Source organism: Elephas maximus, chromosome 3 (assembly GCF_024166365.1).
Source record: "Elephas maximus indicus isolate mEleMax1 chromosome 3, mEleMax1 primary haplotype, whole genome shotgun sequence".
Taxonomy (NCBI): domain Eukaryota; kingdom Metazoa; phylum Chordata; class Mammalia; order Proboscidea; family Elephantidae; genus Elephas; species Elephas maximus.
In genome coordinates, this window is record NC_064821.1 from 149554681 (window position 1) to 149569873 (window position 15193).

At 38.5% G+C, this 15193-nt stretch overlaps 1 protein-coding gene across 8 annotated transcripts in view; it reads left to right on the plus strand.

The window, feature by feature from the left end:
- Nucleotides 1-15193, plus strand: part of EVI5 (ecotropic viral integration site 5) — a 261524-nt gene that overhangs the window by 100715 nt on the left and 145616 nt on the right. For all 8 annotated transcript variants that reach the window (XM_049879778.1, XM_049879780.1, XM_049879782.1 and 5 more), the window contains exons 6-9: nt 7685-7810; nt 9482-9625; nt 10770-10859; nt 10964-11061. In XM_049879778.1, coding sequence (XP_049735735.1) covers nt 7685-7810; nt 9482-9625; nt 10770-10859; nt 10964-11061 — 458 coding nt within the window. The remainder of the gene's footprint in view (nt 1-7684; nt 7811-9481; nt 9626-10769; nt 10860-10963; nt 11062-15193) is intronic.

The following is a 15193-nucleotide window of genomic DNA, read 5'->3' on the forward strand; positions in this document are numbered from 1 at the left end:
TGTCCCAAGGATATAACATATTTCCATTAGCAGTGACTTGTTTTGGAATGGTTTCGGTGGGGTGTTTTCAGAATTGAAGGGTAGGAAATCATAGCTCTGAAGAGAAATGGCATATAACATTATCTCTGTAGCCTTGTTGAATTTTTTTTTTTTTTTTAAACCCATCATGTATCTATATTTAGTTTCAGGATTTTAGTCCTGGAAAGGAACCTTGGAGATAATTTGATTTAAGTTGTACAGGCTGGTTTTAGCATTTTAGTTCTGCATTGTGAACTTGGACTAGATTATTTAACATCTTTGTGAACCTCATAGAAAATACTGTCTACTTGTGATGCAGTGGTTAAGTGCTTGGCTGCTAGCCTGAAAGTCAGAGTTCGAAAGTACCAGCGTCTCTATGGGAGAAAAGACCTGATAACCTGTTCCTGTAAAGATTACTGCTGAAGAAACCCTGTGGGGCAATTCTACTCTGTCGTACAGGGTCTCTGTGAGTCAGAATCCACTTGACGGCACACAGCGATAACAACATCTACTTTTCAGATTTATTGAGGGTTAAAAATTGAGGGTTAGATGAGATAATATATGTGAAAAACCTAGCAAGGTGTTTGGCACATAGTGGATATGTAATAAAAGTTCAGTGACTTGCCCAAGATCACGTAAATATTGGTAGATAAGGGCAGAATATAAAAGTATGTTTCCTGATGCTTTATTTCAGTTTCCTAACAGCTTGACTTGAATTTCAAAGCTCTGTAATTGTCAGGAATACACATACTTCTTTTCTGAAGTATCAGTAAACCTGATGTCAGGGATAGGCTGACTGATTTACTTTGTGCTGTAAGAACTGTTCCCAGTGGTTGTTGTAGGATATTTGTCCCTTTTTAATTCAAATTAGGTTATAAACAATAAAAACAAAACTGGATTTTTAATTTTGTTGTTGAGAATATGCACAGCAAAACATACAGCAATTCAACCTTTTCTACATGTACAATTCAGTGACATTGATTACATTCTTCAAGTTGTGCAGCCATTTTCACCTTCCAGTTGTTCCTCGCCCATTAACATAAACTCACTTCCCCTAAGTTTCCAGTTTAATCTTTTGAGCTTCTGTTGTCAGTTTGATCCCATATGGATAGTTCTTAAAAGACTAAAATGTTTAAGGCAGACATTTTTAACTAGTTTAGCTGAACTGTTGTTTGGTTTTAAGAAGACTTCAGGAGATATTTCTAGTTTAAGTTTTAAAGATTATCTCAGGGTTTATCTCAATAAATATATTGTTTGAGGGGTTCATTCAGCCCTGTTGGTGCCAGAAAGTGTGGAGTCTGTGAGAATTTGGAATTTTGTTCTGCATTTTTCCCCTTTTGATCAGGTTTCTTCTATAGAATCCTTGATCAAAATGTTCAGTAATGGTAGCTGGACACCATCCAGTTCTGGTCTCATGGCAAATGAAGCAGTTGTTCATGGAGGCAGTTACCCACACATTCCATTTTATCTTCCCATTCCTGACTCTCTTTCCTCATTTGCTTCAGGCAAATAGAGACCAATTGCCGTGCCTTGGATGGCTGGCTGCTTGTAAGCCTTTAAGACCCCAGGGGCTATTCAGTGAACTGGGAGGTAAAACAGAAGCACTTAACATGTTATTGGGCCACTTACTGGGATGTGCCATGAAACCATGACCCTAAACCTCCAAACCAAAAAACCAAATCCCATGAGGTGTTTGGTTGTACATAAGCTACCTCAGCAGCTACTTTCTTTAGTCATTGTTGTGAATACATTTATCACAGAACTTTTGCCAGTTCAACTTTTTATAGGTATACAACTTACTGACAGGAAGTACAATAATCAGTTGTGCAACCCTGCCCTTGATCAGTGCGATTTTTCTATCACCGCAAAACTACATTTGTTAATGTTGATATATAGATGTGACTCTTAAAACAGCTGACCTCTCTAGGAATTCTGAGGAGCCATCACATTTTCTTTCAGGATGCTCCAGGCAGTGATACCACTTTTACTAAATGATTGATTTACTGAACTGTTATTATCAATGACAACTACTACAACAATAATCACTTAATAGCCCAGGGCCACAAACTACAAAGTGTGGTGGAGCCATATTCTAAAACCCCTCCCTGTTTCTAAAGTTTATGCTTTTTTGCCCTGTGATATACTGCCACTCACAACTTTATCATAAGTTTAGAAACAACACAGGGAGTCTGATTTTTAAAAGTTGCAGAGCTACCAGAAGAACTAGATGGTGCCTGGCTACCACTGCAGACTGCCCCAATCAGGGACACAATAGGTAGCCCTGGCTAGAATGGGAGAAAAATGTAGAACAAAACTCAAATTCCTAAAAAAGACCAGACTTACTGGACTGGTAGAGACTAGAGTAACCCTTGAAACTGTCACTCTAGGATACCTTTTAAACTTGGAAAGCAAACCACTCACGGTGGTCACCTATCAGCCAAAAGACAGTGTGGCTCATAAAACAAATAATATCACCTGTGAGTACTGTCTCCTCTAAAGAATCATCCAAATGAGACCTAATGGTCAACATTTACCCCTAGACCAAAGAAGAGAAGGTAAGAGGGGACACGGAAACTAGATTAGTGGGAACAGAACAACCACAGTGGAAATCATGAGCATGCTGACACATTGTGAAAAGGGTAACCAATGTCACTGAATAATATGTATACAAATTGCTAAGTGAAAACCTAATTTGCTATGTAAGTTTTCTCAAAAAACACAAGATTAAAAAAAAAGGAAGCAGCAAAGCTCAGGACACTAGCTGCCTGGAGTCCCCTCCACCACCCCACCTGCCCTCAGGCTGATCTTTGAGAACAGACTTGTTTCTATTTGTGCTGATGGGAACACATACCTGCCTCAGGACCACGGGATAGGAAAATTCCAGATATTTTGACCTTGAAATGCAGCTGTAAGACCTCTTTTCATTTTTTGCTGAAAATTTCCCCTCCCAATTATGTCTGGCTTAAGCAACTGTTAAAATTATTTTTTAGCAGAATGCAAATGATAACAAAAGGAAGTTGGCCTGGGAGGAGGCAAGGAGAAAAAAAGTTGCAAAGCTAGCTTATTTAAGACATGTTAAAGTAGTCATTTCTTTTGAAGAAAGTGCTGGATACATATGCTTTGTGTTTGTCTTAGTACTTCTGTGAAATTAGGGAGGTATTTTCCCCATTAGACATTTGCAAAAGACGTGAGTTCTTACCAGCTCAAAGTCACAGAGAAAGTATGCAGAGAGAAAGTAAAACTTGAATGTCCTGATTTCTTTCTAATAGAAAGGAATGACCATAAAACAACTAGAAGTGGTGCAAACAGTTAAACAGTTGACTACTAGCTGAAAGGTTGGTGATTTGAACCCACCCAGATGTGCCTCAGAAGAAAGGCCCGGCAATCTGCTTCCAAAAGGTCACAGTCTTGAAAACCCTATGGAGCAGTTTTACTCCACACACATGGTGTCACCATGAGTTTTAATTTACTTCATGGCAACAAATAACAACACAACATAAAACAACTGGATGGTGTTTTTCATATTTATATTTCTTATTTGGTGTCACACTTTTTCATTTTGTGACCATTGTTTCAGCCTTTTTGAGAACGATACAGTACTAATCTTTTTCGTCCCCCCTTTTGCTCTTTTATCAAATCATCCCTACTTATTTTTTAAAATATAAAAAATTTTTTAAAATATAGTCATTTTTAAATCCCTCCCCTCAGTTGATAGCCCGTATCAATGCCATACAAAAGGGAGAGAGAATGAAACTTTTTTTTTTTTTAAATATCCAGATGAGAAGAAATTGTCGTAAGACAAAATAGGGGAGGTTAATTGATTCATTCCCAGTGTGACTGAAGTGGCATGGTACAGGGGACAGGTAGAGATGGGGAGGGAGTGGTGGGAGGTAAGGTTGGAGAGGCAGTGAGGGGTCACATCATGTAGGACCTTGTAAGGGTTTTGACTTTCTCTGAGGATCTGAGAAGCTGCTAGAGGGTTTTGAGCATTAGAATGACATGATCTAAATCATGGTTTGAAAGAACTATTTTGGCAGCTTCATGCTGTGTGGAGAATAAACTGTTGGGAAGGGAGTACAATCAAGGCAGCAGAGTGACAGGAGATAATGGTGGCTTGATTCTTGAAATATTGTTAACGGAGAGCCAACAGGATGCGCTGATAGATTGGATGTGTAGTAAAAGAGAAAAGCACCAATGATTACTTTTAAGGTTTTTGAGAAGATGTTTAGGGCAGGGACTGGCATGATAAGAAATTAGGAGGGAAGTTTTAGAGACGTGAAATTTGAGATGTTTGTTGAACATCCAGGTTGAGATGCTAAGAGCGTAGTTGAAAATATGAGAAAGGTCCAGAGCGATAGACAGGAAGGAGAGATTATAGGAGGGTATCAGATCCAGGGTCCATGTAAAAGGGTTGACCTTACATAGGAGAATGAATAGTTCATCCATTGTAACTGAAGGTGATGAAAATGAACAAGTCCGAGTAGGATAGTAGATGTGGTGGTTTAGAGAATAAGGAAATTCTCTTCTAATTGCTTCTATTTGTTGTTGCTGTTGTTGAAATAGGAAACATAGTCATTCGTTTAAAGTGAGAAATGGGAAAGAGATGTTGGAGGATTGAGGACTGAGAAGGAAGTTTGAAATGTTGGTCGAGAAAATAAGAGTTATTGAATTAGGGAAATACAGTATACCAGGCAGCATTAAAGACCCACTGAGATTAGTGGTCACGAACTCAAAGTGAGACCAGCCAGCATAGTTAAGTGTTTTTTGTTTGTTTTTTCCTCAGTCACTTTCTGCTACCTAGATGTAGCTGTGGGGTTGGATTTATCCAAGGATAGAGTTTTGCCAGTTGGAGTTATAGTAGAGGGAGAGAAAAGGAAAAGTAATTGTGGATTTAAGCCAGTGAATAAATGTAACGGGGTAAGGAGCAAGGTGAGGACAAGAGGGAGCTGGGAATAGAGAACAGATACTGTAGCATAGAATGAATTGCTGGTATGGTTGAGTGAGATAATACACTTTATATGTATTAATCTTCATTACAGCTTTGTGGAATAGGTGCTATTATTTTGCTTGTTTAATAGATGGTAAAAACTGAGGAACAGAGGTTAATTTGCCCAAGGTCACATAGCTATTACGTGAAGAAGCTGGGATTTGAACCTTAGGTGGTGTGGCTCCACAGCCTGAGCAAGTAACTGCCTACTAAGATCACTGGAGTAAAGGAAGTCAAAGATCTGCTAGGCCAGTGAATTAATCTTCTTGAAAACGAGTGGGAGGGGTTTGTAGAGGCTGCGAAAAAGAGGGGTAATGGGTAAGATCTGCTGTCATGTGTTTCATAGAGAAGGGAGAGTAAATTGAAAGTGGCAGTGCAGTTCAGAGGGGACACATAACTCTCCACCCCCGGCACTTTCTAGTGCTGTGGGAGAGAAAACAGAAAACAGCCACCTGAGGGCAGAGGCAGGTTTTAGTGTTCCAGTATACCTAGGAAAGACAGATTTAGGAATGAGGTGAGAGGAACAGTTGAAGGAATAATGTGAGAGGAACATTTAAGAAAAGAGCTGAGGACATAGGATATTTTGTTATTGGCAGATTATGAGTTCCAGAAAGTTCTTTGGAAAAGTTTAGAGAGGGTTGGAAATAGGGTCAGATAAGGGGAGAGGTAGATCCACATCAGATGAGAGTTCTGGGATCTTGGGCTTCTTATAGTGACTGATATAAATCATTGGGGCTGTAGGGCTTGATAGGATTAATAGTAGTGGTCTCAAAGGCACAACTGTGGCTATGAGTGTTGTGAGGAAGGAAGGAAGTGGGGGTTTTGCCAAGAGTAATTCTTAACTCATGTTCTGGTTGTGTCAAGGCCAAGGAAAGGGTGTTGTTACTAAAAGCAGTCTTCAGTAAGAGGAATGCCTAGAGATCCTCTGGGGTTCCCCCCCCCTTTTTTTAATTTATTTATTTTTATTGTGCTTTAAGTGAAAGATTACAGTTCAAGTCAGTTTCCCACATAAAAATGTATACATTTGTGCTTTCCCTATAACGTGACAGCACACTCCTCCTTTCCACCTGGTATTTTCCGTGTCCATTCAACCAGCTCATGTCCCTCTCTGCCTTCTCATCTTGCTGCCGGACAGGAGCTGCCCGTTTAGTCTCATGTACTTAAGCTAAGAAGCACACTCTTTACAAGTATCATTTTATGTCTTATAGTCCAGTCTAATCTTGGTCTGAAGAGTTGGCTTCAGGAATGGCTTTAGTTTGGGGCTAAAAGAGAGTCTGGGGGCCATGTCTTCTGGGGTACCCCTAGTCCCAGTCAGACCATTAAGTCTGGTCTTTTTACTAGAATTTGAGTTCTGCGCCCTACTTTTCTCCCGCTCTGTCAGGGACTCTCTGTTGTGTTCCCTGTCAGGGTGGTCATTGATGGTAGCCGGGCACTATCTAGCTCTTCTGGTCTCAGGCTGATGGAGCCTCTGGTTTATGTGGCCCTTTCTGTCTTTTGGGCTCATATTTTCCTTGTGTCTTTGGTCTTCTTCACTGTCCTTTGCTCCAGGTAGGTTGGGACCAATTGATGCATCTTAGATGGCTGCTTGCTAGCTTTTAAGACCCCAGACACCACTCACCAAAGTGGGTGCATTACATTTTCTAAATAAACTTTGTTACGCCGGTTGACCTAGTTGTCTGGGGTTTCCTCTTTTGAAGCATACTAGTATAATATGAGTGAATGCGCATTAGCCAATTTTACTATTTTAAGAAAGATGGCTTAACAATTTAGATAAATGTTATTTGCCTAAACATTCTGAGTTATCTGTGTAGCTCTTTATAAGGAGCTTATATACTCATTATCTTATTTGATATAATTTCCTAATGAGTTACACATAAAATGTGAAATTGGTGCCTTTAAACCCCACTTACAGGCTCTTTGAAAACTTACAAGTTCTTTTAATGTTATTCCATATTATATCACTTCTCTGTTCAAAAGAACCCTCAAAAGCCTCTTCATCTCGCTTAAGATAAAAGTCAAAATCCTTACAGTTACTTCTATGTAATTTGGCTCCCTGTTATTTCTCTAACCTCTCATGACATCACCCCTCATTTAATAGCACCTCTATTTGCTGTTACTTGAGCAGGCCAAGTATCAAGGGGCCTTGTATTCTTCTCTCTTCTAGAACTGTTTTTTTCAGGAATTTGAATGGCTCACTCCCTTACTTCCTTCAGGATTCTGCTTAAATGTTACCATATCAAGGGACCTTCCTTGACCTCCCTACATAAATAGCAGTGTATTCCCCCAGCACTCCCTTGTTACCCTGCTTTAGTTTATTTCCAAAGCACTTACCACCATCTGGCATATGTGTTAATTGATTTATTGGCTCTCTCCCCACTAGAAAGCTCAAAAGCTCCTTGAGGGTAGAGAGTGTTTATTTTGTTCATTGGTATATACCCAGAGAGAGAAAAGTATCAGGCTCTAAGTGACTATTAATTCCTTAGTTGAATTAGTGAGTGAGGCCAGGGTGACAGTCTTAGGTTATAAAATTTGCCTAACTTATTCTCAGAGATAGAGCTGTATCACGCAGCCAAGCAAAACAGTGTTTATGTCGGGTGGTTACTTGGTTTAAATATTATTTGGCTAATTTGTATATCATAGAACATTAAGCTATGTTGCATTTTTTTTCTTCTCATGTAGATGCCAGAAGAAGAAGCTTTCTGTGTATTTGTTAAATTAATGCAAGATTATAGACTCCGTGAACTTTTTAAACCAAGTATGGCAGAATTGGGCCTTTGTATGTACCAGTTTGAATGCATGATACAGGTAAACGTGTAGTGTTAACAGAAAGGCATATTATCTGTATATATATATATATTTTTTTTTCCATCTTGATTTAAGTGACAGCTATGCAAATTTAACGTTAAAAGCATTAAGCGAGTTGAAAAATCAGTGTTTTAGTCTAGTCCCGAGATTATCTTTTGGTCACTCAGCACACAATTAAACCTACTCTCCCAGGTTAGGAGCTATGTGCAGGTGTAACACAATTTGAAATTTGACTGTAATTTTCATATTTAAACCTTATATATTTGTGCCAAACGAACCATAACCCTGTTACCTAAGCGTGTGGGTCTCCTTATTACGTCCTATTATATCCTATTGTTCTTTTGCAGAGTCTCAGCTCTCTTACAGGGGCCATGACATTATGACACTGACATCAGTCCATTTACTTGGTCTTTTCTGTCTTTTTCGATCCTTTAACCTGTCTTTCCCTTTTTATCTAACTTTTATGTTGCTAGTTTAAGACTGAGTCTAGTGACTGTTTGGCAATGGGGGAATCAAAATCAAGTGAAAAATGCCTTTTGAAATAATTTACCTTCCTAGGTTTAATTTTTATGTGAAATAAGTTTACTTTATTATCTTATAATGGTGTAAATATTTTTATTTGCTTACATTTCAGCTAGATGAGGAGAATTAAAAAATATATATAGGTTAATGATTCAGCAGGCATGAGAGCCATTTTTATGAATGTTTTTTCTCTGAAAAACCTAACCCACAGGAGTTATAAGCACCTCAGTCCTCCCTGTGTCTGGTAGAGGGAAGGGGATATGCAGAATGTTTTACGTTTTAAAGAAAAGGCTGAAGTAGGTCTTGAGATGATTTTTAATTACACTTTTTCCTTTTTCTGAAAAGGTAGGCCTGTTTTTATCCATCTTAAGCTTTCTTGGTGTTACATTTTCCGTTAATTTGCTATTTATGGCTTGAATTCCTAGAGTTGCTGAAGCATCTGCGTTTCGGGTAAGAAAGTAGGAGGGAGAGGATAGGTGATCAGTGGTAGCTAAGCACCTGGAAGTGTTTCAACATAACATTTCTTTTTAAAAAAATTTGTGAACAAACAGTAACACAAGTGAGGAACGTGCTTCTTAGTTCAGTCAAGTACATGAGACCAAATGGGCAGCACCTGCCCAAAAGCAAGACAAGAAGGCAGGAATGGACAGGAAAACTGGACAAATGGACACAGGGAACCTGGGGTAGAAAGGAGGAGAGTACTGACACATTGTGGGGATTGCAGCCAATGTCGCAATACAATTTGTGTATAAATTTTTGAACGAGAAACTAATTTGTGCTGTGAACTTTCACTTAAAGCACAATAAAAAATTTTAAAAATAGTTTAAGACAGAGTAGAAAATGACAGACACCCCATGTACCCACTAACAAAATTAAACAAATGTAAAAGTTTTACTTACTTGTTTCAGATTTATTTTCTTGTTATTAATAAGTCAGATGTTATACATATAGCCAAAGTTCCAACTCCACATGCTTTCCACCTTCTTCCCTTCTCTGAGAGTAACCACTGTTGAGCATATCAATTTCTACATCTTAGCTTTGTCATGTGATGCCCATTCTTTGTGTCTGGTATAGGCCAATCTAGTGTGTATACAACGATCTAGTTTAAAACACTCAGTTTTATATGTTTTAACTGTTTCTTCTCTTTAGGAGCATCTTCCAGAACTCTTTGTACACTTTCAGTCTCAGAGTTTTCATACCTCAATGTACGCATCATCCTGGTTTCTGACTATCTTTCTTACAACTTTTCCGCTACCAATTGCAACAAGGATATTTGATATCTTCATGTCTGAGGTAAGCTAATGGGTAGACTAGGAGTCCCTGGGCGGTGCATATGGTTAAGCGCTCAACTGCTAGCCAAAAGGTTGGTGAATCAAATGTACCCAGAGGCACCTTGAAAGATCAGCCTGGCGATCTGCTTTCGAAAGGTCGCAGCCTTGAAAACCCCATGGAGCAGTTCTACTCCAGCACATGAGGTCACTATGAGTTGAATTCGACTCAGTGGCAACTAACTAACAACAACAATGATAAACTAGTAGTAAGAGTTGAGTAAAGGGATTATTGGGTTAATTTAGAGCAGGGCAATGAGGAAAATATTAAGGGAGACCTATGTATCCCATGCTAAGCTACATGCATGGATAATTTCATTTAAAGTTTATAAATCAGGTAGATACTGTTATTATCCCAATTTTGATCGATGAGATAACCACTGAGGCTTAGAAAAAGGTTAATTAGCTTGTCTATGAATACACAGCACATAAATGGTGTAGTAAGTAACCGGGATTGAAATGTAGGCAGTCAAATTCTGGAGCCCATACTCTTAATCAAACCTCCGTATTACCTCCTGATTGATACACTGAGAGTTAGTGAAGGATGAAATTTGCCTTACGGTTAATATTGTTGCAACACATCTGTTACCCAAGGCAAGAAGTATAATACTCAACCTAGTAAAATTGAGCTGCTTTTATTCTCTGAACACGTTCTAGGCAATTCTTTTAATTGTCAGTGACACATAGCAGTGATCTTTGTCTTTGTTTTCTGAACCCAATGTTAACTCTTATTAATTACACTTTGGGAAGATTAATTTATATTACCTAGTTGGATTATTTTAGATAGGAGTTGGCAGACTACAGTTTGTGTGCCAAATCTATCTTGCCACTTGTTTTTGTAAATAAAGTTTTCTTGGAACACAGCCACCCCCGTTCACTTTACGTGTTATCTGTGTCTGCTTTGGAGCTGTAACTGCAAAGTTAAGCAGTTGTTACAGATACTGTATGGCCCGTAAAGCCTAAGGTATTTACTGTCCGACTCTTTACAGAAGATGTTTGCTGATCCCTAATTGAGATCCCTAAATGCTTACCCTAATATTATTTTGAATGATCAGTTTTTGTTGATGAAGACTAAGACACATTTGGATTTATATAATTTGTTTCCTCAGGGTTTAGAAATAGTGTTTCGAGTAGGATTAGCACTTCTTCAAATGAATCAGGCAGAACTAATGCAACTTGACATGGAAGGGATGTTGCAGGTAAGTCAGTTCATGGTTTCCTGAATGCCTTTAGTTTTGACTATTAATCGGTTAATAATAATAGGGACTAAATAGTTCTATTTTTTTCTTTTATTGTATCTTAGCACTTTCAGAAGGTCATTCCACATCAGTTTGATGGTGGTACAGACAAATTAATCCAGGCAGCTTATCAAGTCAAATACAACTCAAAAAAAATGAAAAAGTAAGTACTGTAAAACTACAGTAATTTAAATAGTGTGGTGCTGCTACAATGATAGATATATAAATCAATGGAATAGAATTGAGAGTCCAACAGTACACCCACTTATCTATGGCCAACTGATTTTGCGACAAAGGTGCTAAGTCCATCCATTGGGGAAAGAATAGTCCTTCAGTAACTGGTGCTGGGACAAATGGATCTCCACATGCAAAAGAATGAAGTTGGACTCGTACTTCACACCAGATTTAAAAATTAACTCAAAGTGGATCAAGGACCATGGTGTACAACCACCACCCATAATTGTTGCTAAAACTGTAAAACACTCAAAACATAGGACCGATGCTTTGGAACCTGGTTTTCAACAATGGAATCTTCGCACTAGTAACAAAAGACAAAATAGATAATCTGGACTTTATCAAAATTAAGAATTTTTGTATATCAGTGGGCTTTATTAAGAAAGTGAAGATGCAGCCTACAGAATGAGAGAAAATTTGAGGGAACTAGACATCTGATAAGGGTTAAATATCCAGGATATATATAAAGAATTCCTACAGTAGCTCAACAACAGAAAGACAAACAACTCAATCAAAAAGTGGGCAAAGGACTTGACTAGACATTTCACCAGAGGAGACATACAGATGGCTAATAGACACATGAAAAGATGCTCCGTGTCATTAGTCTTTAGGGAAATGCAAATCAAAACCACAATGAGATACCACTTCACCCCCACTAGGATAGCTGTTAGAAAAATGGAGAAGAACAAGTGTTGATGAGGATGAGGATATACAGAAATTGGCAGCCTTATCCATTGCTTGTGGGAATGTAAAACGGTGCAGCTTATGTTTATTGACCTTGAGTAGTTTCTGATTTTTTTCCCTCCATTTTTAATTACATTCTCTACTTATTACATTGACTACTTCTTACTGATTAGTAGTAGTTCATGGATGTTCTGGATAGTAATCATTTGCCAGTATTAAAAAAATGAATCTCATCCATTTCCACTAAGTAACATTCTTGGGATATGTAACCAACCACTTAGACATGGCTTTGAAGAAAGTTTGAGCCTCCTGTGGATTGGAGGGTTGCAGAACAGAGAAGTAAATAGCTTATTACAGTCTGGTAAATGCTAATACCAGAGGTTATTAATGTAACACATAAGAGAGATACCTAATCCGAATGTCTTTAAAGTGGCGTACACAGCTTGCAGGGGGTCAGAAAAACATTCTAGAGCACGGTAACTTAGATTTTCAGTTTTTATCTGTATTCTTTCCAAAAATTTATCTGCCATGACATTCCTATGGTAGAGATGTCTTGGTTCTCCTTTCTATCCCTTTCGTAAGCTGCCTTCTCCCACTTTATAAAAGGAAGACAAACCTGTTACTCACTCCAAATCTTACTGTGATACATTATTTTGATGTGTGAGAAACACTGGGGCACCAAACAAAAGGCACAATTCCAGAATGCATTGCTCCTGAAAGAGTGTCCCCTGAGAGAGCAAGACAAGAAAAATTGAAGGGAGAAGGTCCTTACATCACACAGCTGACCAGCACTTGGCAAGGCTGCTTATCCTTCTCAAAATTGGAATTAAGAGATGATAGAATGGTGATTTAATATGTTTATTTGATTTGAAAAATGAAGGCAGACTTTGATGACAGAAAGTAAATATATTTTGAATCATCGAGTTGTTAATAATGGCTAGTCTTGCCACTTAGGTTATAAGGTAGATGTTTCCATAAATTAAATGAGATTAGTCTCATTTAAAGTTTCAGTGGAAAAATTTTAAAGCACATATAAATTATATGCTTTGCAACTACATAAATACTTCAGGTGAAAAAAATTTAGAAGTCTTTTTAAAAATGTGTGAGAGAAGACATTCCTTAAGTGGGTATGTAAGCAGAAGAATGAAAATTCAGATTGTTTTCTGAACAAGATGACACCTGAGTAGTTTTGACAAATTTGTGGAGTACTTACTGTTACATTAAGCCGTTAACTTCAGGAGTCACTATAAGGAGTACTTAATGTAACACTAATTAACCTTACTGTAAAGAGTATTTATATAAATTTTATAGTAATTCCTGGAGTTAAATGATGACTACAACAGAAAGTCCTTGCTGTTGTGGAATTTACAGCACAAGACTGACAAGAGACTGTAAAGTATAATGTCCATTAGTAAAAGTGCCAGAAAGAAAAATGAAGCAGGATGAAGTGACAGAGAGTGATGGGGTGCTATTTTTAGATAGGGCAGAGAAGGTCTTTCTGATAAGTTACCGCCTGGGCAGATACCTGAAGGAAGTAGGGAGGAGGCCATGTAATTATGGGGAAAGTGTATTCCATTCCGAGTGAATAGTAGGCATAAAGTCTGAGGGAGGAATGTGATTGATATGTTCAAGGACAGCAAGAAAGCGGGTATGACTGGACTAGCGCAGACAAATAGGGGTGTGATGGGCAATGAGATCAGAGACATGGCAGTGCTTTAGACGTGTTTAAAGCCGTGCTGTCCAGTATGGTAACTGCTAGCCCCATGTGATTATTTAAATTAAATACAATTGAAAATTAACTTCCTAGGTCACATTAAGCACATTTCAAGTTCTTGGTAGTCACATATGGCTCGTGGCTACTGTATTAGACAGCAGAGATGGAGAACATTTTCAACATTGTCAAAAGTTCTACTGGACAGTGTAGGCCAGACCTTATTCTAAGTCTGAGGGAAAACCATTAGAGAGTTTTGACAAAAGTGAAATGATTTGATTTTAAAAGTTTCACTCTTAGAAAGATTACCTACAGACTGGGAAAAAGGTTTTAGCGATGACATTTCTGATCAGCGCCTGATCTCTAAAATCTATGTGATACTGCAAAAACTCAACTGCAAAAAGACAACCCAATTAAAAAATGGGCAAAAGATATGGATAGACACTTCAGTAAAGAAGACATTCAGGTAGCTAACAGATACACGAGGAAATGTTTACGATCATTAGCCATTAGAGAAATGCAAATCAAAACTACAGTGAGATTCCATCGCATTCCAACAAGGCTTCCATTAATCCAAAAAACACAAAATAATAAATGTTGAAGAGGCTGTGGAGAGACTGGAACACTTGTACACTGGTGGTGGGAATGGAAAATGGTACAGCCACTTTGGGAATCGATTAGGTGCTTCCTTAAAAAGCTAGAAATAGAACTACTATAGGATCCAGCAATCCCACTCCTTGGAATATACCCTAGAGAAATAAGAGCTTTTACACAAACTATATATACACACCCATGTTCATTGCAGCACAGTTTACAATGGCGAAAAGATGGAAGCAACCAAGGTGCCCATCAACAGATGAATGGATAAATTATGGTATATTCACCCAATGGAATACTATACATCGATAAAGAACAGTGATGAATCCACGAAACATTTCGTAACATGGAGGAATCTGGAAGGCATTATGCTGAGTGGAATTAGTCAGTTGCAAAAGGACAAATATTGTATAAGACCACTGTTATAAGAACTTGACAAATAGTTTAAACAGAGAAGAAAATTTTCTTTGATGGTTACGAGATGAGGGAGGGAGGGAGAGGGGTATTCACTAATTAGATAGTAGATAAGAGCTGTTTTAGATGATGGGAAAAACAACACCCAATACAGGCAAGGTCAGCACAACTGGACTAAACCAAAAGCAAAGCAGTTTCCTGAATAAACTGAACGCTCGAAGGCCAGTGTAGCAGGGGCGGGGGTTTGGGGACCATGGTTTCAGGGGACATCTAGGTCAATTGGCATAATAAAATCTGTTAAGAAAGCATTCTGTATCCCACTTTGGAGAGTGGCATCTGGGGTCTTAAATGCTAGCAAGCGGCCATCTAAGATGCATCAATTGGTCTCAATCCACCTGGAACAAAGGAGAATAAAGAACACCAAGGACACAAGGTAATTATGAGCCTAAGAGACAGAAAGGGCCACATGAACCAGAGACTACATCATCCTGAGACCAGAAGAACTAGATGGTGCCTGGCTACAACTGACAACTGCCCTGACAGGGAACACAACAGAGAACCCCCAGTGGGATGCAGACCCCAAATTCTCATAAAAAGACCAGACTTAATGGTCTGCCTGAGACTAGAAGGACCCTGGTGATCATGGCCCCGAGAC